Source organism: Eumetopias jubatus, unplaced genomic scaffold (genome assembly GCF_037043125.1).
Source record: "Eumetopias jubatus isolate StellerSeaLion01/CBP00866 unplaced genomic scaffold, mEumJub1_p1.0 scaffold_6, whole genome shotgun sequence".
Taxonomy (NCBI): Eukaryota; Metazoa; Chordata; class Mammalia; order Carnivora; family Otariidae; genus Eumetopias; species Eumetopias jubatus.
In genome coordinates, this window is record NW_028274812.1 from 29,532,488 (window position 1) to 29,556,041 (window position 23,554).

The 23,554-nt window shown below is 38.9% G+C and overlaps 1 protein-coding gene across 9 annotated transcripts in view; it reads left to right on the forward strand.

The window, feature by feature from the left end:
* The window catches only part of AHI1 (Abelson helper integration site 1), a 221,546-nt gene that overhangs the window by 184,072 nt on the left and 13,920 nt on the right, over positions 1 to 23,554 (forward strand). For all 9 annotated transcript variants that reach the window (XR_003612607.2, XM_088023868.1, XM_028125365.2 and 6 more), the window contains one exon: positions 11,562 to 11,620. Coding sequence is in view for 7 of the 9 variants with exons in the window: in XM_088023868.1 (XP_087879994.1) it covers positions 11,562 to 11,620 (59 nt within the window). In the remaining 2 variants the exon portion in view is untranslated. Of the gene's footprint in view, positions 1 to 11,561; positions 11,621 to 23,554 lie in introns of those variants that run through there.

The following is a 23,554-nucleotide window of genomic DNA, read 5'->3' on the forward strand; positions in this document are numbered from 1 at the left end:
CCTACCAAAATACCAAACATACCAAAAACAACCACTATTTATTATAAACAGGTTGTTGGATTTAAAAAATATATATCTATTTTATTATGTCTACTATCAAATAGACAAAAACTTATGTCTTTTTTTTAACTTTAGTAATTCTGTTTATCAAAGAAAATACAGGTGATTTGTCTCTAATTTGTTATATTAGGTAGATAAAAGTTAACTTATGTTTGGATTTGTTTTAAAATTTCAGGAATGTTTGAAGTTTTCTTCCTCATCTGAAGAGAACGAAACCAAAATCTTAACTTACAGTAAATGTAAAACCAAAGTTCTAATTTGTGCCCCATGAAGAATCTCAATGCAACAATATTGATATATATTTTTTTATTTATAATTTGTTTCAATAACTTATAAATATTTTGAGAAGAAATATTAATTTCAAAAACCATTGTTTACATTTAAAAATTTTCTGTTAGTCTAGAGAGAGAACATGTTCTGCAGAGAAAGTAAGTGGACCCCGATGATGTGACAGCAAAGCAGGTGTGAGTCACCTCACACCCAGAGACTCTGCTCCCAACAGTAATGTTCCTAAATGTTCTACACGGAGAAACTCCAAAAGCCTCCAGAATCTCTCTTACCCTGAAAGGAAACCATACAGTCTTGACCTTTCTCTACTCATTCTCCTATACACCTTTGCCTCAGCCAGTGTATTTGACATGTGTACCTCCACCCCCGCTCTGTCTCTTCCCCTCAGCAGCTATATTGCTTGCTGTTTGGGGCAGTTTCCCTCCATGTCTCCAGGACCCTCTGACCTTCAGCAGGGTGAGACCACACTGACAACTTGTCTTCTCAGTTTATCTAGCCTGACTAGGCCAGGACCTAGATAATTGCCAGTTCCAAAGTAAAGGGACTTATGAGAGAATCCCCCTGCAGCCTCACCTCCACTGTATCTGAGTATACATAAAAAGTATGAAATAAGTGATATTGTACGGGGGTCAAACCAATGTTCCACTTGGCCCATTACTCTCTCTTACTGTGACTTTAAGGGTTGTTTGATGGAATAATACGGTGTTTGTTCTTCCTGATGATATTTTCAAAGGTTGACCTAAATGTCAGCAACATCCCTCTAATCTGTCACAGATCTAAAATGTATAAGATATTGTTGGGAGAACTTCCCACCAGTCATTCCTAGTTGTAAATTGTCCTTTAGATAGTGGCAGAATTGATTATTATCATTCGCCCTGTCTTCTGACTCAACTATCAGCATGTCCTTTTTTCTGAAGGTCCTGTTTTAGGGTCCTGTTACTGAAATTTGCCTTCATTTTTCCATTTCTGGCAAATATATAAGTAGTGGTGCTGGGGTTATACACTGTCCTACTTAAAAACAATAGCTTCACATGAAAATGTATCCAGCCATGTGAGAGTCAACATGAAGAGTATATATAAAATGTCTCTCACTGGGCCCCTGGGTGGCTCAGTTGGTTAAGCGACTGCCTTCGGCTCAGGTCATGATCCCGGAGTCCTGGGATCGAGTCCCGCATTGGGCTCCCTGCTCCGCAGGGAGTCTGCTTCTCCCTCTGACCCTCTTCCCTCTCGTGCTCTCGATCTCTCATTCTCTCTCTCTCAAATAAATAAATAAAATCTTTAAAAAAAAAAAATGTCTCTCACTTACATGTAGATAGCTCTTGACTACCATTTATTTCCTTTGCCTTAGAAAGTCACTGTGTGCTAATGTTCTTGTCATTACTTAGCTGTCCCAATGATGCCATAATGCTCTCTGATTTTAACACGGGTCTCCTTCAGTTGACACACAAAGGAAAGAACCATTTTTTTTTTATTTAAGTCTCTCTTACCCACACAAACCCTGCATACAATACAACACATTGAAACAGACTTGGTTTTATCACTCTTCTACAAAACTTTTTCGTGCTTAATGAGCCTTTTCTTTCTTTTTGCCCCTATTTATGCTTCCCCATCACTGTGGGTATGTTGAAGTAGTGACTTCTGTTACACACTGCTGTGTCTTACACAAAGAAAATATAGAATGCTTGATAGACCTCCAGAGGTTGACATCTTGTTTGTAAGAAAATCTCTGCCCATGTGATACCATCTTGCAGAGTCACTGACTGGAAAGCAGCATCATTCCCAAGATTACTGTAGAAAAACATGCCTAGGCCAAGATCATGAGGCCAAATAATGCCCTATCCTTAAACTCACTGACAGGTATAAGCCTAAATTACATTTCAAATTGAATTTTCCCATATGAGCAGTCTTACAGGGTGGGTCACATTTTTCATCACAACTTTTATAATTACCACAAATACCATATATAGTTATTCAGTCTAGTATAGCTAATAAAGTTTACATTATAAATATTGTTAGAACAAAAGTGTGGTTTGTGCTCGGGTACATGTAGTGTATATAACCTATTAAAAAGACATGAAGAGCAAAGTTAAAAGCGACATCACTGAACAATTTTGTTTAAACTAATACGGATATATGTGCATATGTACACATATTGAAATGATGAGGAATAAGGAATCATTCATTTAGTCTGCACACAGACTGGCCAGAACCTCTACCTGGTCAGAGAAATCTTTTTCCCCCATAATCTCATGGCATATTGTTTGTCTCTTATTACATTTATCACCTACCTCAGTCCCAAGCTATTTGTACATACATTTGCCCTTGCTAAATTATGAGACACAGCCTCACTGTGTCTATTTAGTATTGTTTATCAGGAGGGAAATTGAAATCCTTGATGGGTAGGTCCAGTAAGAATCGAGATTCAAACCAGAAGAAGGGAAGAAAGCAAGAAAGGGCGATCACAACAATCCATGTTTATTGACTACTCAGCTATACTCACTAAGTCAGCTTCAAACTGACCCAAGTCGAAGATTAGTCCTTAGCTCTCCTACCCCAACAAATCGCCAATTCAGTATATGCCAGATTAAGAGTTCTCGAACTGCTAGGCCACAGAATCACCTTGGCCACTTGTGTAAAAGTCCTGGTGCCAGATCCTACCCTAAACGTATTTCTGAAAGCCTCCTTGGTAGACACAAGAGTTATGGAATTTTGCTAGAGAATGCTCTTCCAGTCTCACTGGAGGAATAACGTATCTACTTCAGATCCCTTAACCTCTGGTTATAAACTCCAAGTTGATCTGACTCTACAGCAGCTTCTAAAGCATTGCCCACAGCTAGCTGTGTGAAACCAGTGGGAATCAACTTCCCAGGAGCCCTAATCCCTCCAAAGCCCTCCACCTTAGTACTCTATATGTAGAATATTCTCAGTAAATGATTATGATTTGATTGAGACAGAGCTCCCAAAAACTTCACAGGTGTGTCAGGAATAAGAAGGTAGCAATGAAGAACAGTAAAATCGTAATTTGGTGGATACACAGAAGCCATGCTGAAAAACATAGAGTGGATTCTCATTGTTCATTGCAGTTATGTTCTCTGAATTCACCATGAACATTGAATTAGTGAATATTGAACCAGTGGTCCTAGGGAAAATACAGGATTAGGTTCCTGTGAGCCTCTGGTCACAACATTTTCATCAGCTGGTATAAAGTATAAAGACACTTTATGTAATATATATTGCTGATTCATTGAAGTTGAACTCCTATCCAGCAGTACTAGAATTTGTGCCTGAACAGAGCTCAGCTGACACATGTATTTTATCTAAGGCACATCAGCCTTCTTACATTTAGTCACACTAGACAACACCTCAGCCCATTGTTTAGGGATCATTTTAAACCACAGAATCAACAAAACACAAAAATGTGAAAAACATAGCAGTAAATAGGCCATAGAAAGGATACTTATTTATAGTATGAGAGCTGAAATTAGAGTATTTGAAACATGCCAAAGCATTAGAAGTTCCTAGTGTTCCAAACTCAGCTAGGATTGTGTGCATCGGCCAGCTCAAATTTTTAGCACTCTGCATGTGTGCGTGTGTTCTAATGACTGTAAAAAGCACGGCAGGTATTGATCGGGGGTTACAAACGAGCTGGAGTAAGGAGGCGAATTTGCAAACAGACAGTCCACAAATAATGAGGATCAGTTGCATTTTGAAACTTTACTAAAAGTACATAGCTGTTTCAGAAACCTGTTAAGTCTTTATAATAAAGATGAAGAAGGAGAAGTGCAGGCAAAGGGAGTTGGTTTAAAAGGAAAAAATATAACCTGCTACTTCTAGCATGGCCCATGTGTCTGACTGTTTTCTTCTATTTCTTTCTTCCTCTCTGGATGGAAATAAAAGGGCTAAAAGTTCCTTGAAGGCAGGGACTATATCATGTTCAGAATCGAATTCCCAGCATCTAGTGCAGGGCAGATATCCAGTGAATGTTTATTGAGCAACGAAAGGATCCGGTAGACAAATAGGATCAGCTGTGCTGAGGTCATTCTGAGTCTTCCGAGTCAGCCCAGCCCCCCCCGCCCCACTGGAGTCCCCCGCGCTGGTGCTGCACGCAGGGAATGCTCGGCAGTACACAGAGGGCTGCGTTAGGTCTCCATCAGTCTCCAGGTTCCTTCCTTAATCTCCCGTCTCTAGGGAACAGTTCCGTCCCAGAAGAGGAAGTGGATGACCCAAATGATTCTGTAGTCTGCAGGAATTAGAGAGAGATGGGGGTGGCATTCTGATGCTTCCTGCCTTCCTGGTTCTCTGCAGTCATTTTTCATTCTCCCCTAATCAGATCACTGGGGCCACCAGGAAATAAATGCATGGAAGCAGCAATTATTTACCAGTTTGATGCCAGACACGTGTAGTATTTGGAGCGTGTGACTGAGCCTACTTCTCTTACCAGCCCCCAGGCCGGTGGGGACAAACCAGTTGCCCTCTTTTTGTACTTAGCCTCTGGAATTTTATCACTACCAAAGAAAGTCACATAACTCACATAACTCTCTGTGTCATATTGGTGATGGATTCCCAGCCTCAGTGAGGCCCATGGTCTCGATCGTCTTTTTTTTCCTCCCTGACTGACTCCCTACTCCATTCTTGACAGTGCTCAGTCACAGTTCTGTCCACGTTCCTCCGGTCCCTAACCTCTTACTCCAAGTTGACTTTGTCTCTTCTTCCTGAATGAAGAGAAGTTATCCAACGTGAATTTTCTCTACTCCTCGTCTCTCCTTTCTCTGTATTTCTGTTAACTTCACCTTCCTTCTCTAGCCGCTTTCAGATCTCACAGAAAGAAGCACCCTTCTTTCTATCGCTGACCCCTCCACTTGTAGTTTTGGTCATTTTCCCCTCCCACATCCTTCTAGCTCTCCCCCCATCATGCCCATCCTCATTCGTCCACTCCTTGGGCATCTTCATTGTTTATTCATTTCACACATACATACAGAATGCCTGCCGTTTTCCCAGGCACTGGGATGGAATGTTGTCTGGATGGTAGAATGGCAAATTAAACAAACAGCCCCTCCACTTATAGAAGTTACCATCTAATGAGTGAAAGCCATTGTAATTAGGGACTCACAAAAGGAAGTATAGAAGCAGTGAGAGGACAGTGAAGGGAGACTATGAGGCCATGTGGTGAGAAGGAGATGGTTAGTTGTTACGAGGAGGATACATTTGAGGCACTAGCAACCACAGGTGCAAAAGCCCTAAAGTGGCCAGAAATGCTCATCAGAAAAATTGAAAACCCAGCTGGTCCCAGGGAGAAAGGACAAGGGCTGAAGTGCAGAGTGGAGGGAAGGACCCAACCCAGCAGTTAACAGACCATATAAAGAAATACTCCATACCCCCACCGTCCTGGGTCATTAACACCACCAGCTCTCTGCTGTTCCTCTCTTCCCTTTTGTAACACTGCACTTTTGGCTCCTCCCTCCTTCTCTGGTTCAGCCTGTCACCATAATACAAGCCTTCTCCAGCATACACGGTGCTGCACCTTTTCTGTTGTTTTGTATTTTTCTCTAATGTATTTTTTTCCAGATTATCCCTTCTACCCCCATAGTTTCAGATAATAGTTTGGTATTTCAGATGTATCAAATCCTATATCTGTAACCCTGGTTCCTGTCCTGAATCCCCCGGGGATATTTCTACTTGCCTCCCAGAAATTTTTCTGTAGAGATCATTCTGGAACCTCTGGTCTATTATACCCATCATCTGCCTTCGTCTTCAGGGAGTTCTCTCTTGAAAGAACTGGCAGATAGTCAGACATCAGGGGATTCTGCAGCACAAGAGAATGACAGACTTCTACACAAGATGCAAGAACAAATAGAAATGGATGCCGACCTAAGCTTTCTGAGGTCAGGAGAGCTTTCCCAAAGAATCGATTTCTAAATTGAGTTTCACGAGAGGAAGGGCATTCCTGGCAGACTGAATCTATGCTAAGGCATGGTGCGCGGGGGCCACCACAAATGTTTCATCATGGCTAGCGCTTGGGATGCAAAGTTCAAAAACAAACTGCTGAACCTGAACAAGTGGACAGGATTAAGAAGGTCCCTATATGGCATGTTAAGAAGTTGGGTTTTATCCTGGAGGTCGTAGGGAGCCACCGACAGATTTAAAGCATGGAGATAGCATGATCAAATGGGTGGTTTCAGAAGCTCATTCTAGGGGCACCTGGGTGGCTCAGTCTGTTAAGCGTCCGACTCTTGGTTTTGACTCAGGTCATGATCTCAGGGTCATGAGATCGAGCCCCACGTCAGGCTCTGTGCTGGGTATAGAGCCTGCTTAGCATTCTCTGTCTCTCTCCCTGTCCCTTTGCCCACCCCCCTCGCTTGCTGTCTCTAAAAAACCAAAACTCACTCTAGAAGCTCAAAAAAAGCAGTACTGAAGGAACTAAGCAGGAGAAGCTCTTGAATAATCTGAGCCCAACGCAATGAGACACTAGGGCGTGGTGACTAAATCCATCTGAAAGTAAAGGAGAAATCTGGGTTGCTGATTTGAGCATCTTGGCATGTTAAAGAGTATGAGAAACACTTCGGTTTGAGACTCGCAAAGTTGGCAGATATCTTGCAGGCATCCAGGGAACTCAGGAGAGATTTGCTGAAAACTCAGACTTGCTAGGTAGTTTCGGTGAAACTAAGTGTATTTTCAGAAAAAAATTGTGTTTACGAAAGGTGCTGAAAAGTGGCGATTGCCGAATCATTTTGAAGGCAACTTGAGATCTGGTTTCATGGTATTGATTTGGAAGTCATTACCCCAAACACACTGGTTAAATGCATGGGAACAGAGGAATATAAAGAATGGAAAGGACAAAGGGCAGAAGGTATTAGGGATGCCAGTTTTTTTTAAAGAGTGAACTGAGAGGAGAAAGCATGGGGAGGATATTGCCGTGAAATGGCCCCCTGGTCCCTGCCTCCAGCAGTCTTCGCTCTTCCATTCTCCAGCCTTTTATTTTTTTTTTTTTAAGATTTTATTTATTTATTTGACAGAGACAGCGAGAGAGGGAACACAAGCAGGGGGAGTGGGAGAGGGAGAAGCAGGCTTCCTGATGAGCGGGGAGCCCGATGCGGGGCTCCATCCCAGGACCCTGGGACCATGACCTGAGCCAAAGGCAGATGCTTAACGACTGAGCCACCCAGGCGCTGCTCCATCCTCCAGCCTCCAGCCTTTAATGCCCCTGTTCCCTGCCTACCACAGAGGAGAAACCTTGCTAAAATAGAAATCAAGTCATGTGACTTACCAGCTCAGAAATTTTGGTTGGCTCTACCTTTGTCTATAAAGTCCGAATCTTGTAAATGTTTATCTCTAGGTCCCATACCTTGAAGATTGAATTGCATTCTGACCTATTTTTCTTCATCTTCTAAAACAACCTCCTGAGTAGGCTGCCCAGCACACATTCCTCAAACCTTTGCTCACCCTGTTTCCTTGAATTACTTAGTTTTTTTGTGCTTCTCCAGTTACCAGAATTTCAGTACATCTCTTTAAGATCTTGCTAAATGCTCCCTCCTCTGTGAATCCTTCTCAAAAACCTCAAGTTACAATTCAAGGCTACTGTTCCTTTATTTCAATATATTTTCTTTTTACCTTTATCATAACATTTATCCCCTTCTGCCTTGCTGGTTGTATCCACCTCTTTCCCCATTGGATCATAAACTCTTTCATACAGTCTACTTAGCTTTGTACCCCCAGGACATCTAGCACAGTGCCTCACAGAGTGGGGTTTCATAAATATCTGTTGTTTTAATTGGCACAGTCAGTACCAAAAACTACAAGCCATGAACCAAGATAAAGACCGTTGCTTTTTGTTTTAATATACTTCTAGAAACTGCGTCTTCATGCAGGGGACTATTTTGTCCTTAAGGAAAAGCATTATAATTCATCAAATACAATTCACATCATCAGTAATACTAACATCAAAGAATCAACAGCAAACTGATATGAATATATAAAATTGTAAAATTGTGCTCCTGGAAACAGAATTTTAGCAACAGAGGAAATCTGGAAGCGCTTGTCTAGTCCAGTAGTCTATAAACTCTTCTTCTGTAGACCCCTACTCTTTAGGGCTCTGGGGAGTAGGGCTGGGAAGACAGGGCTGGCCAGGCCACCAAACCTAGCTTCACCTAGAGTAATTCTACACTTAAGCGTTTATATATGAGCCTTTCATGCAAAATTGTTGTGAAAAATAGTTTTGTCATTAAATCAGTTTGAAAAAATAGAATTGTAGCCTTCAGGCTACTTCTGTAAGCTTGATGACTCTGGGCCTCCATTTCCTCATCTGTAAAATACAAGAATGGTGCTATGGTCATTCATGCTTTTATTCTGAGCGCCGTCTGTTCATTTTCAAGTAAAAAACAGATCCCAAGAGGAGTTAAGTGGCTTGTGCTCAGGCTGCACAGAAAGTTAATGACAGAACCAAGACTGGAACTTAGCCACCAGCTCTGGAGGTGGTGGTTTTTCTCTCCCTCTTTTTTAAAAAAAATCCTGAAAAGTGAGTATAAGTAAATTATAGATACTAATCATATGGGCAAGGTAGAAGATATTAGAAGGTATTATAAACAGCATGTAAATATAGAGCTATACTATATCATAAGTTTGCCTTATTTAAAGCTCACTGGTATGCTAGCTACAACCGACATTGAACATTTACTTAATTTAACATTGGTTCCTCAAGTTTACAGAAATATTTGGGTGAGTTGTCTGCATGGCCCATTTCTCTTTTACAAAGCTATTTATGAGTTGTTTCTTCTTGGTGAATCTCCACATAATCAGTGGGGGCACTTAAAATCATGCCATTAATCATTCCTTTCATGTTTAAGTCTCACTGCATCTAAATTTAAAAGCATCACTGAGAAGCTGTGAGGGTTTGGGAAGCAGGGGCCTCTGGATTCTGGTCCTTTCATTCATCTCCTTTGCTTTGCTCATCTTCCTCTCTTCATCCCCTCCTCTCCAAATCAAGGGTATCCGTGAAGAGAAAACGAAGTCACAAAACAACTTTGAGAGGTGTTCGTGGACAGGAGGGAAAGAAGGGCGGTCATGCTCCTTGGCCTTGTTGATGGGGTGAGGGGGTGGTGGTGCTTATGGTCTGATTGTACTATAGCCTTGGGGCTTTTTGTTAAAAGAGAAAATGAAACAAAACAGCTCACAGAGACACCTCCTTCTTCCCCCTCCTTCTGCCTCCATGAGTAACTACCCATATGGCGTGCTGCTGCTGAGACCAAGGAATGAGTGAGTAAAGGTGTTTAGAAGTGGAATATTGGTCTGAATTAAATAAGTGTCCTTTAACAAATAAGTGTTAAAACTTTGTAATGTGGATACCCTGTTAACTTGAGATTCATAGGATTTGAACCCAAGTTAAGCCACCTTTGCATCATGAAAAAGGACTTGAATGTGCCAGTTACTGTAACACAGTAATACAGTAGGAAAGGTGGCAGGGACACTGTTAAACCCACTTAAGACAAACTTTTTGAGGACATGATAGCATCCATTTCACATGAACAGACTATTGAAAGCAGTTTGATAAGACCTACACGTGGCAATATGTTGTTACTCATTTGTCAAGGTCACAAATAATTAAAAGTAACATTGACTTAACAGTGATGTATAAGTGTCTGACTTTTCTTCCCTCAACCTCTGCAGTAGGTTCAGATTCTGATTAGAGTTGTTATGTTGAGGATTTTTTTTTTTAATCCAGAGTTTTAACAAAGTTTCACACATACCTACATTTGCGGTAAGACATTGGTCTTGCCATGGGCAAAGAGATAGAAGTAATACTTAGACCATGTAAAAAATAAAATTAATTTGATTGCTATGTTTGGAATTTATTTTATAAGTGCGGGGGAAAACTAAAGAAATTTGATTGTAATTGATGCTTTCTGAGTCTAGATTTTGATGGTTTTCTTTGCTTCTTGCTCTATTGGATTGAGGGCAGGTAGACTGTTCTGCAATCTGAACTAGTCCTTGAATTTGAGTTTTTCATGTGTTTGTACTTTTTTCCCCTAACACATTTGAACTGAGTCAGATCATCTTCACTGGTAGAGAAAAATCAAGGTGTTACTAGTTCTTTTGTTGTTTTGTGAAATTGGGTCACTTGCTACAACATCTACCTTTCACCACCAAGTCTTCTTGTTCTTTTATTCTTGTTTTTATGATATGCTTGATTTAAAGCTGTACAGAGAGCAATAATACGACATAATTATGATCCAGAAAACAATATCCTTTTGAAATCTTTATGATAAGTAATACTTGTTTTAAGATATTCAGTGCCAAATCTTACAGAAATCTGATTGTGGAGGAGGAAATCTACAAAGCAAAACAAGCTACAGGAAAGATAAGAATGGGAAAGTAATACTTACTCAAACAACTTAAGCCTGAAAGAAAAGGTTATACTCCTTTTCTTTCATTTCATTTTGGTTTTTTGTTTTCTGAAGTTTTTTTTTAATTTAAATAATTAAGTAGATATGATGTATCCCTTTCATTTGTATGTAACTCAAAACTTTAATGTAGGAACATTATATATTTTCTATGTGAATTTTAAATGAATTCTTTCCATAACATGTAATTATCTCTCAAAAAACATTTGTAGTCAGTTTTATAGCGACATTGGGTTGATTTATAAAAGACTGTTTCATGATTATCAAACACCATTTTCCCACAGTATACTTTGATCCGGAGTTAATGCTCGAATTCCAGAGGAACGTCTAACAAGACACTCAGTATAATCTGGCATCGCTGGAAGCACTTATTAATTTGTTTTCCTCAGGAAGGTGCCATTAATAAAATACATACTGAACAAATTTTGTACAAGACTGAGTTTTCAGATCCAAAATTTTACATGTAGTTCCATGGTGATCATCACTATGAAAATATAAAGTGTACCGAAAAGATGAGGAAAGAAAGCTGTAGTAATGAAAGATAAATTTCGAACTTAAGCTATCTCCATATAGTATTTCTAGATTAATTTAGACTGATTCACACCTGATGTCTTTGCCACATACCTGAAAACTGACTTCAGGTATAGAGTGCTCAGATGATCTGGAGAACCAGTTCCTTGGTTTTCCATCGGAGGGAATACATGATGCTGATAGCCATTTATGTTCAGGACAGGCATGCTCTCATTCAGCAGGTTCTGACTGTTGCCTACACTGTCTTCTCCGAGTCATTTCTTACCCATTGTTGTTCTTCTTTCGCAGCAGCCAGTCATTAAGGACAAGTCCCCGGGCTTCAGACTGGGCTCAGAGTCCATGGCACAGTAAGCAACTTTTCCTCTTAAATAATTTGCGGTGATAAATAGTTGAGGGGTTTTTTTGGTTTTTGTTTTTTTGTATTTTTTTCTTTTTTATTGTTATGTTAATCACCATATATTACATCATTAGTTTTTTATTTTTTTTGTATTTTTTTTTAAGGACAGTTTCTCCATTTCTCTTTTTATGACATTACACCAAAAGTTAAATTTCAGATCATTGATTTTTGAAAGAGTTAAGCTAGCTTAAGGAGAATATTTTAATGGTTGGACTTTGAGGATGTATATATAACTAAGTTAAAGAAATAATATTAAATAAAATTAAAATATCACACTAAATTTTTGTTTTTGTGGACCTACTTTGTCTTTTATTTTTGAGTAACATTTTTTTTTAAGATTTTATTTACTCAATTTAGAGAGAGAGAGAGAGTGCGTGTACACACACATGAGTGGGGGGGGCAAAAGGGAGAGGGAGAGAATCCCAAGCAGACTCTGAGTACAGACCCCAGTGGGGCTCGATCCCATGACCATGAGCTGACATCATGACCTGAGCCAAAATCAAGAGTCAGACGCTCAACCAGCTCAACCACCCAAGCACCCCTGTTTGAGTAATATTTTAAAATGACATTAACTGAGGGGCGCCTGGGTGGCTCAGTCATTAGGCGTCTGCCTTTGGCTCAGGTCATGATCCCAGGGTCCTGGGATCGAGCCCCGCATCAGGCTCCCTGCTCGGCAGGAAACCTGCTTCTCCCTCTCCCACTCCCCCTGCTTGTGTTCCCTCTCTTGCTGTGTCTCTCTCTGTCAAATAAATAAATAAAATCTTTTTAAAAAATGACATTAACTGAAAACAAGTAGATGATATGGTTAAAAAAGATATATATGAAATACCTATTTTGAGGCATTAAAGAAAAAAAAAAACGCTAATACCCAGAACATTATCACTATGTATTTTCTACAAATGCCTAATATATTTAAGCAGTTTACTTTGAGGTATTTATTTTAAAGATCACTAGGAAGTTTTTGTATTTTTATTAGGTAGTTGCTGTGTCACTTAATGCATAAATAGAAAATCCCTTTTACCTCAAAAAAATTACATCAAAAACCTTCCCAGAATATTTCTCACTTTTTTTTAATCACTGCAGATGATTTTATACCTAACTTTCAGCCCAAACTTCATATTCACACATTACTAGCAAACCATCACATGAGTGTAACAGCCTTGAACAGCCTAGATACCTGTCGTGCCCTCCCGTTCAACCACCACCATCCCCTCATATGCACTTGCTTGCACACACACGCACCAGATCATCCCTGCTGAATTTCCTTCAGGAAGGTACTTGTTCAAGTTAACCCTGCTATCTGCTTTGACCTTTTGAAGAATAATATGTCTCTTTCAGTTCAAAAATTCTGATGTAGGTGACAGTCTAATTTACAGGAATTATCAAATAAACTCATGCACTATCTCACAAGATAATGTTTCATTCTACAGATGAAAGACAAACATAATTTTTAAATGGTGTTTCCAAGAGTCACCGAATCATGACCTAGAAGATTCCTTAGAAATTCTACATCCCCTCTGTTTTCTAGTCAAGAAAATTAAGGGGGGAGGCCTTGTGTAACATTCACAGGTTGGTCTGTGTCAACGCACAGACAACACCGAAGATTCTCAGACTACTGCAGTGTTTGTTTCTTAAATCATATTTAGAATTGTCAAGCTTCTTGGTAAAATACCATTTTGTTGGAAGCTTGAAAATCTTTCTGAGAGAGAAACTAACTCTGTTGATGATGCTCTATCTATCTATAGCCCGTATCACTTCAGAGCACAGTCACATGATCATGATTCCCACCATTGCCCTGCAGACCAACATCTTGACCCGTCTTACATATGGAGAAACAAGATCTTCGAGGCTGAGACTTGTTTCAAGTCACTGTGGGTACTAAGTGGCAGACCCAGTTCCAGAACACAGGTCCTCTGTTTCCTAATCTCCTTTTCTTTCCAGGCTTTCCTGTTGCCAGTCACAGGATGCAAACACACATCCCAGGTCTTTCCGGTTTTTGTTCATTGTTAGATCTGCCAGGAAAGTTTTCAGTTCCATTCTCTAAAAAAGTAAAATTTTATATACTAGTTGACAATACAGTCATTGCCCCAAGGAGTTTATACTCAATGACAGATTATATACATAAAAAGTACCTGGAACAATGAGGACAAACTGTTTCAGCAACCAAAAAATAACCATATTTAATACATTATGGCAACAGTGTTCTTGGTGTTTTTGACCATGTTTTATGAAAACTTTTAGAACTTTTAGCTAACATGAAAATGAGAGACTGTGGTCACTCTGACTGCATTGGATACCTATTTTCAAGTGATAGAGATCCAGCCACACCACGCTCTCCTGATTAAAGTTTTTTAAAAAAAAACCTCACAAAACATCCCAGCTTCTAAAGACTGTAAGGGTAGTTTGACTTTTCCTTTTGAGCATAGAGCACTTACCAAGCTTCTGAAAATAAATTTTCATAAGAAGTTCAGATATGTCTAAATGTTCAAGTTCACCTGCAGCCTTTGGGCTTTCCCTGTACTAGTAATTTCTTAGAAATAAGGATGAATTAAGATACATTTCTCATGACCTAGAAACTGTAGGTGAGTTGAAGATGAAAATATTATAGCCCAGTATGTACAAAGAAGTTATTTCTTTATTTCTTTATTTCTTTAATGTACCTAAGTGAGTCCATTGTATCCAAGTAAATGGACAGAGGCTAATTTTTGTGTTTCTTTGCAGTCTTGCCATTCAGTTTGCAAGATCTGATTATTTAAGTTGGTTGACCAGAATATATAAATAAGCCACATAGGACTACTTCTTCCCACTTCCACTTGAATTTCTTTGTCTGGTTTATTCTTTCTTATTTTTTTTAGAAATGTCAATCACTTCTGTGCAAAGATATTTTCTTAAAAGTCTTACACTTTTGCCCTTTGTACCTTATGCCCTTATGATATTATTATCTGCTGCCTAAGTCAGAGTTTGTAATGAAATTTCTGTAAATATGTTACAATCCTTAATAAGTAGTATTGGTATTCCTTAGTCATTAATCTGTTTTTAACTTGAGTTTTTTGGGGTTTTTTTTCTTTAAATTCTTTAGTGTTATGTTAATCATCATACATTACATCATTAGTTTTTGAAGTAGTGTTCCATGATTCATTGTTTGTGCATAACACCCACTGCTCTACGCAGAACGTGCCCTCTTTAATACCCATCACCAGGCTAACCCATCCCCCCACACCCCTCCTCTCTAGAACCCTCAGTTTGTTTTTCAGAGTCCATCGTCTCTCATGGTTCGTCTCCCCCTCCGATTTACCTCCCTTCATTCTTCCCCTCCTGCTATCTTCTGCTTTTTTTTTTTCTTAACATATATTGCATTATTTGTTTCAGAAGTACAGATCTGTGATTCAACAGTCTTTCACAATTCACAGTGCTCACCATAGCACATACCCTCCCCAATGTCTATCACCCAGCCACCCCATCCCTCCCAGCCCCCACCACTCCAGGAACCCTCAGTTTGTTTCCTGAGATCAAGAATTCCTCATATCGGGCGCCTGGATGGCTCAGTTGGTTAAGCGACTGCCTTTGGCTCAGGTCATGATCCCGGAGTCCCGGGATCGAGTCCCGCATCGGGCTCCCTGCTCGGCGGGGAGCCTGCTTCTCCCTCTGACCCTCCCCCCTCTCATGTACTCTCTCTCTCTCATTCTCACTCTCTCAAATAAATAAATCTTTAAAAAAAAAAGAATTCCTCATATCAGTGAGGTCATATGATACATGTCTTTCTCTGATTGATTTATTTCACTCAGCATAACACCCTCCAGTTCCATCCACGTCGTTGCAAATGGCAAGATCTCATTCCTTTTGATGGCTGCATAATATTCCATTGTGTATATATACCACTTCTTCTTTACCCATTCATCTGTCGATGGACATCTTGGCTCTTTCCACAGTTTGGCTATTGTGGACATTGCTGCTATAAACATTGGGGTGCACATACCCCTTCGGATCCCTACATTTGTATCTTTGTGGTAAATACCCAGTAGTGCAATTGCTGGATCATATTTTTAGCTCTATTTTCAACTGTTTGAGGAACCTCCATACTGTTTTCCAGAGTGGTTGCACCAGCTTGCATTCCCACCAACAGTGTATGAGGGTTCCCCTTTCTCCGCATCCCCACCAACATCTATCGTTTCCTGACTTGTTAATTTTAGCCATTCTGACTGGTGTGAGGTGGTATCTCAGTGAGGTTTTGATTTACACATTCAATGCAATCCCCATCAAAATGCCATCCGCTTTTTTCAAAGAAATGGAACAAATAATCCAAAAATTTGTATGGAACCAGAAAAGACCCCCAATAGCCAGAGGAATGTTGAAAAAGAAAAGCAAAGCTGGCGGCATCACAATTCTGGACTTCCAGCTCTATTACAAAGCTGTCATCATCAAGACAGAATGGTACTGGCACAAAAACAGACACATAGATCAGTGGAACAGAATAGAGAGCCCAGAAATGGACCCTCAACTCTATGGTCAACTAATCTTTGACAAAGCAGGAAAGAATGTCCAATGGAAATAGTCTCTTCAACAAATGGTGTTGGGAAAATTGGACAGCCACATGCAGAAGAATGAAACTGGGCCATTTCCTTACACCACACACAAAAATAGACTCCAAATGGTTGAAAGACCTCAGTGTGAGCCAGGAGTCCATCAGAATCCTAAAGGAGAACACAGGCAGCAACCTCTTCGACCTCAGCCGCAGCAACTTCTTCCTAGAAACATCGCCAAAGGCAAGGGAAGCAAGGGCAAAAATGAACTATTGGGATTTCATCAAGATAAAAAGCTTTTGCAGAGCAAAAGAAACAGTCCACAAAACCAAAAGACAACTGACAGAATGGGAGAAAATATTTGCAAATGACATATCAGATAAAGGGCTAGTATCCAAAATCTATAAAGAACTTATCAAACTCAACACCCAAAGAACAAATAATCCAATCAAGAAATGGGCAGAAGACATGAACAGACATTTTTCCAAAGAAGATATCCAAATAGCCAACAGACACATGAAAAAGTGCTCAACATCGCTTGGCATTGGGTTTTTTTTTAAACATAGAATGTTTTATTTCTTTAACAACTTTGATCAGAGAAAAGTTAATTCAGATGGTCAGTCATGTTAAAGTCCTTTATGAACACTCAAATGTAAACTAAATGAATGAATGAAATCTCTTCTTAATACAGTGAAGCCATAGGGTTAATTCTAAGTATCCTGTCAATCCTCCACTATGTATTGATTCCATCTTTATAATTATCCTATTCCAGGGGCGCCTGGGTGGCTCAGTCGTTAAGTGTCTGCCTTCCGCTCAGGTCATGATCCCAGGGTCCTGGGATCGAGCCCCGCATTGGGCTCCCTGCTCGGCGGGAAGCCTGCTTCTCCCTCCTCCACTCCCCCTGCTTGTGTTCCCTCTCTCACTGTCTCTCTCTCTCTGTCAAAATCAATTAATCAATCAATCTTTAAAAAAATAATCCTATTCCAGACACCCTCAGTTTCTTTTTCTGTCCATGAGAAGAAAGTAGTTTATCTTTTTTCCCTAAAATACTCTATTATTTGCAACCTTTTTTTTTTTAAGTTCTTTATCCATTTTTCAGCCTTTTTCTTACCCCTCCCCTTTGTGAGATCAGACTCATCCATTGTCAGTTGTGTGACATTACAATGGTCTTTATATATTATAAATATGTTCTTCATCAGGTACACAATTTGCAGATATTTCCCCCCAGGCTCCATTTTTCCTTTTCATTCTCTTAATAATGGCTTTCAAAGAGTAAGCTTTATTTCGATGAAGTCCAATTTATCAAAGTCACAAAAGTTTTTTCCTATTTCTTCTTATAAAAGTTTTATAATTTCAGGTTTTATATTTAAGTCTATGATCTGTTTTGCATTAATTTTTATATATGGTATGAGGTTTGGATCAGAAGGTTTATTTTGTTTTGTTTGCATTTGCATATCTGGTTGTTCCAGCACCATTTGTTGAAAAAGCAATCCTGCCTCAGATGAATGGCCTTTTTGCACTTTTGTGAAAATCAGTTGTCAGTATATGTGTGGGTTTGTTTCCAGACTCTCTATTCTGATCCATTGATCGACTTTTCTGTCTTTACATCAGTAACACACTGTCTTGATTACTACGGTTTTGTAATATGTCTTGGAATTGGGTATTATTGGTCCTCCAACTTTGTCCTTTTTAAATATTGGTTTAGCTATTCAAGGTCCCTTTTATGCCCACATGAATTTTAGAATAAGCTTGTTCTAAAACAGAACCTACCACAGTTCCAGGTGGCATTGCCTTGAATCCAGAGATCAGTTTGGGGAGAACTGACATGTTAACAATGTTCGGTAATCTGACTCATTAACATGATATATTTCTTCATTTATTGAGATCTTCTTTAATTTCTCACAGCACTGTTTTCACTTTTCAGGGTATAAGTCCTACATATTTTGGCTCATTTATTCCTGAGTATTTCATATGTAATGGTACTGTTTTCCAATTTCAGTTTATAATTGTTTGTTGCTCATTTATAGAAATACTACTGATTGTTGTATGTTGAACTTGTACTATGACATCTTACTAAAATGCCTTTTTAGTAGTTTTTCAGTATATTTTACTAGATTCTCTACATAGACATTCAAGCAAATGAAAACCAGTTTAATTTCTTCCTTTCCAAACTGGATGCCTTTTATTTTTATTTTTGTTCTTATATTTTTGCCTGATTGCATTGTATAAATCTCCAGTACAGTGTTACAATGTCGAATAGAAATGATGAGAGTACATAGTGTTATCTTCTTCGTGACCTTATGGGTAATGAGTGGGAAAGCATTTAGTCTTTCACCATTAAGTAGGGTATTATCATAGGTTTTTTAATAAATGTCCTTTATCAGGTAGTTTCCTTCATTTCCTGGTTTGCTGAGAGTTTGTATCAGGAATGGATGTTGGATTTTTGTCAAATGCTCTGTATCTATTAAAATAATCACATGATCTTTCTTTATTAATTTATGTTAATGTGGTAAATTACATTGATTTTCAAATTTAAACTAACCTTTCATTCTTAGGATTAACCTTGTTTAGTCATGGTAGGTTATCATTTTTATAAGTTGGTGGACTTGATTTTCTAAAATTTAATTTAGAACTTTTTGCATTTTGTTCATGAGAAATATGGATCTATAGTTTTCTTGTAATGTCTTGTCTGGTTCGGTATCAGGGGAGGTCAACTTCATGGATAGAGTTAGGAAGAATTCCCACCTCTTCCATTTTCTGGAAGAGTCTGTGTAGATTTGGTATTTTTGATAATTTTTATTTCTTCATTGATACTCTCTATTTGGTGACATGATTTCCTTTAGTTCTTTGAACATATTTACAGTGGTGGATTTCAAGTCTTTGTCTAGAAAGTCCAATGTGTAGACTTCCTAAGGGACAGTTTCTGTTGATTGCTTTTTTCCCTTTGTATGGGCCACACTTCTTATTTCTTTGTATGTCTTGTAATCTGTTGTTGAAAACTGGACATTTTAAATGCTATAATATGACAACTCTGGAAATTAGATTTTTCCCTTCCCTGAGGTTTGTTGTTGCTACTTATTGTGGTTGTTGTTTGTTTGTTAAATAACTTCTCTGAATAAATTCTATAACACTATAATGTTTTGCCACTGAAGTCTCTGCTTGGTTAGATTAGTGATCAGCTAATTGGACAAAGATTTCCTTAAACACCTGGAACCAGTAAGTCTCCCAGTCTTGCTAAGGGGTTCTCTTGGGGTATTACGCATCCCTTCAATATTTAGCCAAGCATTTGACAACTCTGTCTTAGCTTTCACTTCCTGTTAGCACAGGGCATTAAGATCAGCCAGAAGTGAAGGCGTAAGGCCTTCTTTAGGCCTCTGCTGTGCATGCACACAACCCTACACATGAGACCTTCTAGACTCTCAGAACTATGTCCGAGCCTTTCAAGACCCCTGTGGACATCTTACTTCCCCAACTTTTCCTGTAATTACAGCTCTTTAGTTAGTCTATTGTTGGACTACTGTTACCCATCACTCAGCCAGGAAGTTAACAGTAATTGTTTTCAACAAGTGCCTCCCAGGGAAAAGGCAAGCTCTGAGATAGGTCAGATACAGACAGCCTCACAAGTGGTATCTTCCAAAGAACCACCAGACAGATCGCGTGAAGACAGTTCTTTGGAAATGAGGCTTTGAGAGAGCTCCCTCCCTGTTCTGTGCCTTCCAGTGGCTGCCAGGCTGCTGGCTTTCGCCATAAACGCAGGCTCTTCTTTTTCAAGGAGAGCCAACAGTGGGGGATAGGACTAGGTCAAACTGAAATGCCGCAGAGCTCACAAGATCTTACCAAGATTCCACCCATTTTCATGACTAAACATTCCCCAGTTGCCACAAGCTTTTGGCTAATTTCCAGAATTCTGAAAAAGTAGATTCTAACCATTTTTGCCAGTTTTCTCCTAACTTATTTGGAGAAGAGAATATTCAGAAGTCCTCAGTTCCACCACGTTCATGGACTTCATTTTATTTCTTCTTCAAATATTGGGTAAACTCACCAATAAAGCTGTCTGGTTCTGGAATTTTCTTTTTTGGAAGATTTTTAACTACAAATTTAATTTATTTAATAGAAGTGCTATTAAGGTTATCTAGTTCATCTTGTATAGACTTTGATAGTTTGTTTCTTCTGAGGAATTTGTCCATTTCACTCAAGTGGTTGAATTGCTTGACATAAAGTTGTTCATAATATTCCCTCATTATCTTTTCAGTATTAAAAGAATCTGTGGTAGGGCGCCTGGGTGGCTCAGTTGGTTAAGCGACTGCCTTCGGCTCAGGTCATGATCCTGGAGTCCCGGGATCGAGTCCCACATCGGGCTCCCTGCTCAGCAGGGAGTCTGCTTCTCCCTCTGACCCTCTTCCCTCTCGTGCTTTCTATCTCTCATTCTCTCTCTCTCTCAAATAAATAAATAAAATCTTTAAAAAAAAAAAAAATCTGTAGTAGTGTTGCATCTCTCTAATCCCTGGTGTCGATAATTTTTTTCTCTTTTTTTTCAATCAGCCTGGCTAATGGTTTATCAATTTTATTGATCTTTTCAAAGAATTGGCTTTTTGTTTCACTGATTTCTGTTTATTGTTTATTTTCTATTTCATTGATTTCCACTCTGGTCTTTATTTCTGCTTATTTTGGATTTAACTTGTCCTTCTTCTAGTTTTTTAAAGTGGAAACTGTGAGCATTGATTTAACACCTTTCTTCTCTCCTAGCATAAAAATGTGGTGCCATAAATTTCCCACTAAGCACTGCTTGAATGGCATTCCACAAATTTTGATATGTTGTGGTTTCATTTTCATTTCTTTCAAAATACTTTAATTTTCCTTCAGATTTCTTCTTTGACCTATGGGTTACTTAGAAGTGGGTCATTTCATTTCCAATGTTTAGGAAGTTTCCCAGAGATCTTTCTGGTACTGATTTCTAATTCCATTGTGGTCAGACAACATACTCTATATGATCCACATCTTTTTAAATTTACTAAGAATTGTTTTATGATTCTTAATTTGGTCTCTCTTGGTAAAAGTTTTTAGTCCCCTTGAAAAGAATATGTAGGGCGCCTGGGTGGCTCAGTTGGTTCAGCGACTGCCTTCGGCTCAGGTCATGATCCTGGAGTCCCGGGATCGAGTCCCGCATCGGGCTCCCTGCTCAGCAGGGAGTCTGCTTCTCCCTCTGACCCTCTTCCTTCTCATGCTCTCTATCTCTCATTCTCTCTCTCTCAGATAAGTAAATAAAATCTTAAAAAAAAAAAAAGAAAAGAATATGTATTATGCACTTATCTCCCTGAAGTACTCTTTTATAAATAAATTGGATCACATGGGCTAATAGTGTTCTTTTTGTCTTTTGTTGCCTTACTGATTTTCTGTGTACTTTTCTATTATTGAGAGTAAGGTATTGAAGTCTTCAACTAATATTGTGGGCTTGTTTTTTTCATTCTTGTAGCTCTGTTAGTTTTTGTGTCATGTATTTTGAAGTTCTGTATTAGGTGTCCATATATTTAGGATTGTTATGTAATCTTGAAGGATTGACACCCTTATTATGAAATGACTATTTCTGGTCATATTCTTTGTTCTGAAATCTCCTTCATTTAATATTAACAAAATTTCTCCAGTTTTCTTTTAGTAATGTTAGAATGGTTTATGTGTTTTCATACTTTAAATAGAAAGATGCAAATAGGTTGAGAATTAAAGCATGTTTCTTATAGGCAGCATACAGCTGAGTCATGCTCATTTTATCCAATATGACCATTTCTGCCTTTTAATTAGGGTAATTAGGCAAATGTTTATGTTTAATATTTTGTCTCATCAGTTCTTTTTTCATCTTTTCCTGCTTTCTTTTAGATTATGTTACTTATTTTATCTTGCTAGCTTAATGTCTATAATACTGTGTTTTGCTATGTTAGTGATTTTTTTTAGGGTTTATAATACAAATCTTTATCACACAGTATATCTTCAGGAGCTTTAAGATGGTACACTTCCATATCTTCCTTCCTGACCTTCATGCTTCTATGGTCACACATTTATTTAAGTTATAAACCCCTCAGTATGTTATTATTTTTGTTTAAATTGTCATCTTTTGGGGCGCTTGCATGGCTCAGTTGGTTAAGCATCTGCCTCTGGCTCAGGTCATGATCTCAAGGTCCTGGGATCGAGCCCCACATCGGGCTCCCTGCTCAGCGGCAAATCTGCTTCTCTCTCTCTCCCCCTGCTGTTCCCTCTGCTTGTGCTCTCTCTTGTTCTCTCTCTCTCTCAAATAAATAAAGTCTTAAAAAAAAAATAAGCTGTCATCTTTTGAAGAGATTGCATAAGAAAATCTTAATATTTGCCCATTTTGTTTCCATTTTCAGTTATTTTGTAATTCCTTTGTGTAAATCTATATTTTCACCTACTATCATTTTCTTTACACCTGGAGGACTCCCTTCAAAATTGCTTGTAGTGTTGGCTAAAAATGCCTTCACTTTTCACTGTCTGAAAGGAACTAGTTCATCTTTCTTTCTTTTTTTTTTTAAGATTTTATTTATTTATTTGACAGAGAGACACAGCGAGAGAGGGAACACAAGCAGGGGGAGTGGGAGAGGGAGAAGCAGGCCCCCCGCCAAGCAGGGAGCCCGATGCGGGGCTCAATCCCAGGACCCTGGGACCATGACCTGAACAAAAGGCAGATGCTTAACAACTGAGCCACCCAGGCGCCCCTCATCTTTGTTTCTGAAAGCTATTTTCACTTGGCATAAAATTCTGTGTTGAAAGATTTGCACTTTTTTTCTGGTACTTTAAAAATGTTCCTCCACTGTCTTTTCACCTGCAATTTTTTCCAACAAGAAATAGACTATTATGCTTATCTTGTTCCTCCATACATAGCATGTTTTCCCCCACTTTGGCTACTTGTAAGGTTTCTCTTTACCACTGGTTTTGCACAATTTGATCATGATGTGCCTTGTAATTTTCTTTGTTTCTTGTGCTGGGGGTTGGTTGGATCTGTAGGTTTATATTTTCATCAAATTTAGAACATTTGGGCCTTTTTTCTTCAGTTTTGTTTTATTTTGTTTTTTCCTCCTCTTTGAGGATTCCAATTACACGTATATTAGGCCACATAAAGGTGTCCCACAGCTCACTGATGCTTTATGTTTTTTAATTCTTTTTTTGTGTGTGTATTTCATCTTTCTATTGCTGTGGCTTCCATTTAATTTCTATTAATAGTTTCTACTGCTATGTCTTCAGGTTATCTGATCTCTTGTCTGCAGTGTCTATTCTGACTTTAATCCCTTCCAGTATATTTCTCACCTCAGGCATTTTAGTTTTCATCTCTAGAAATTCACTGTGGGTTTTCTAGTTAT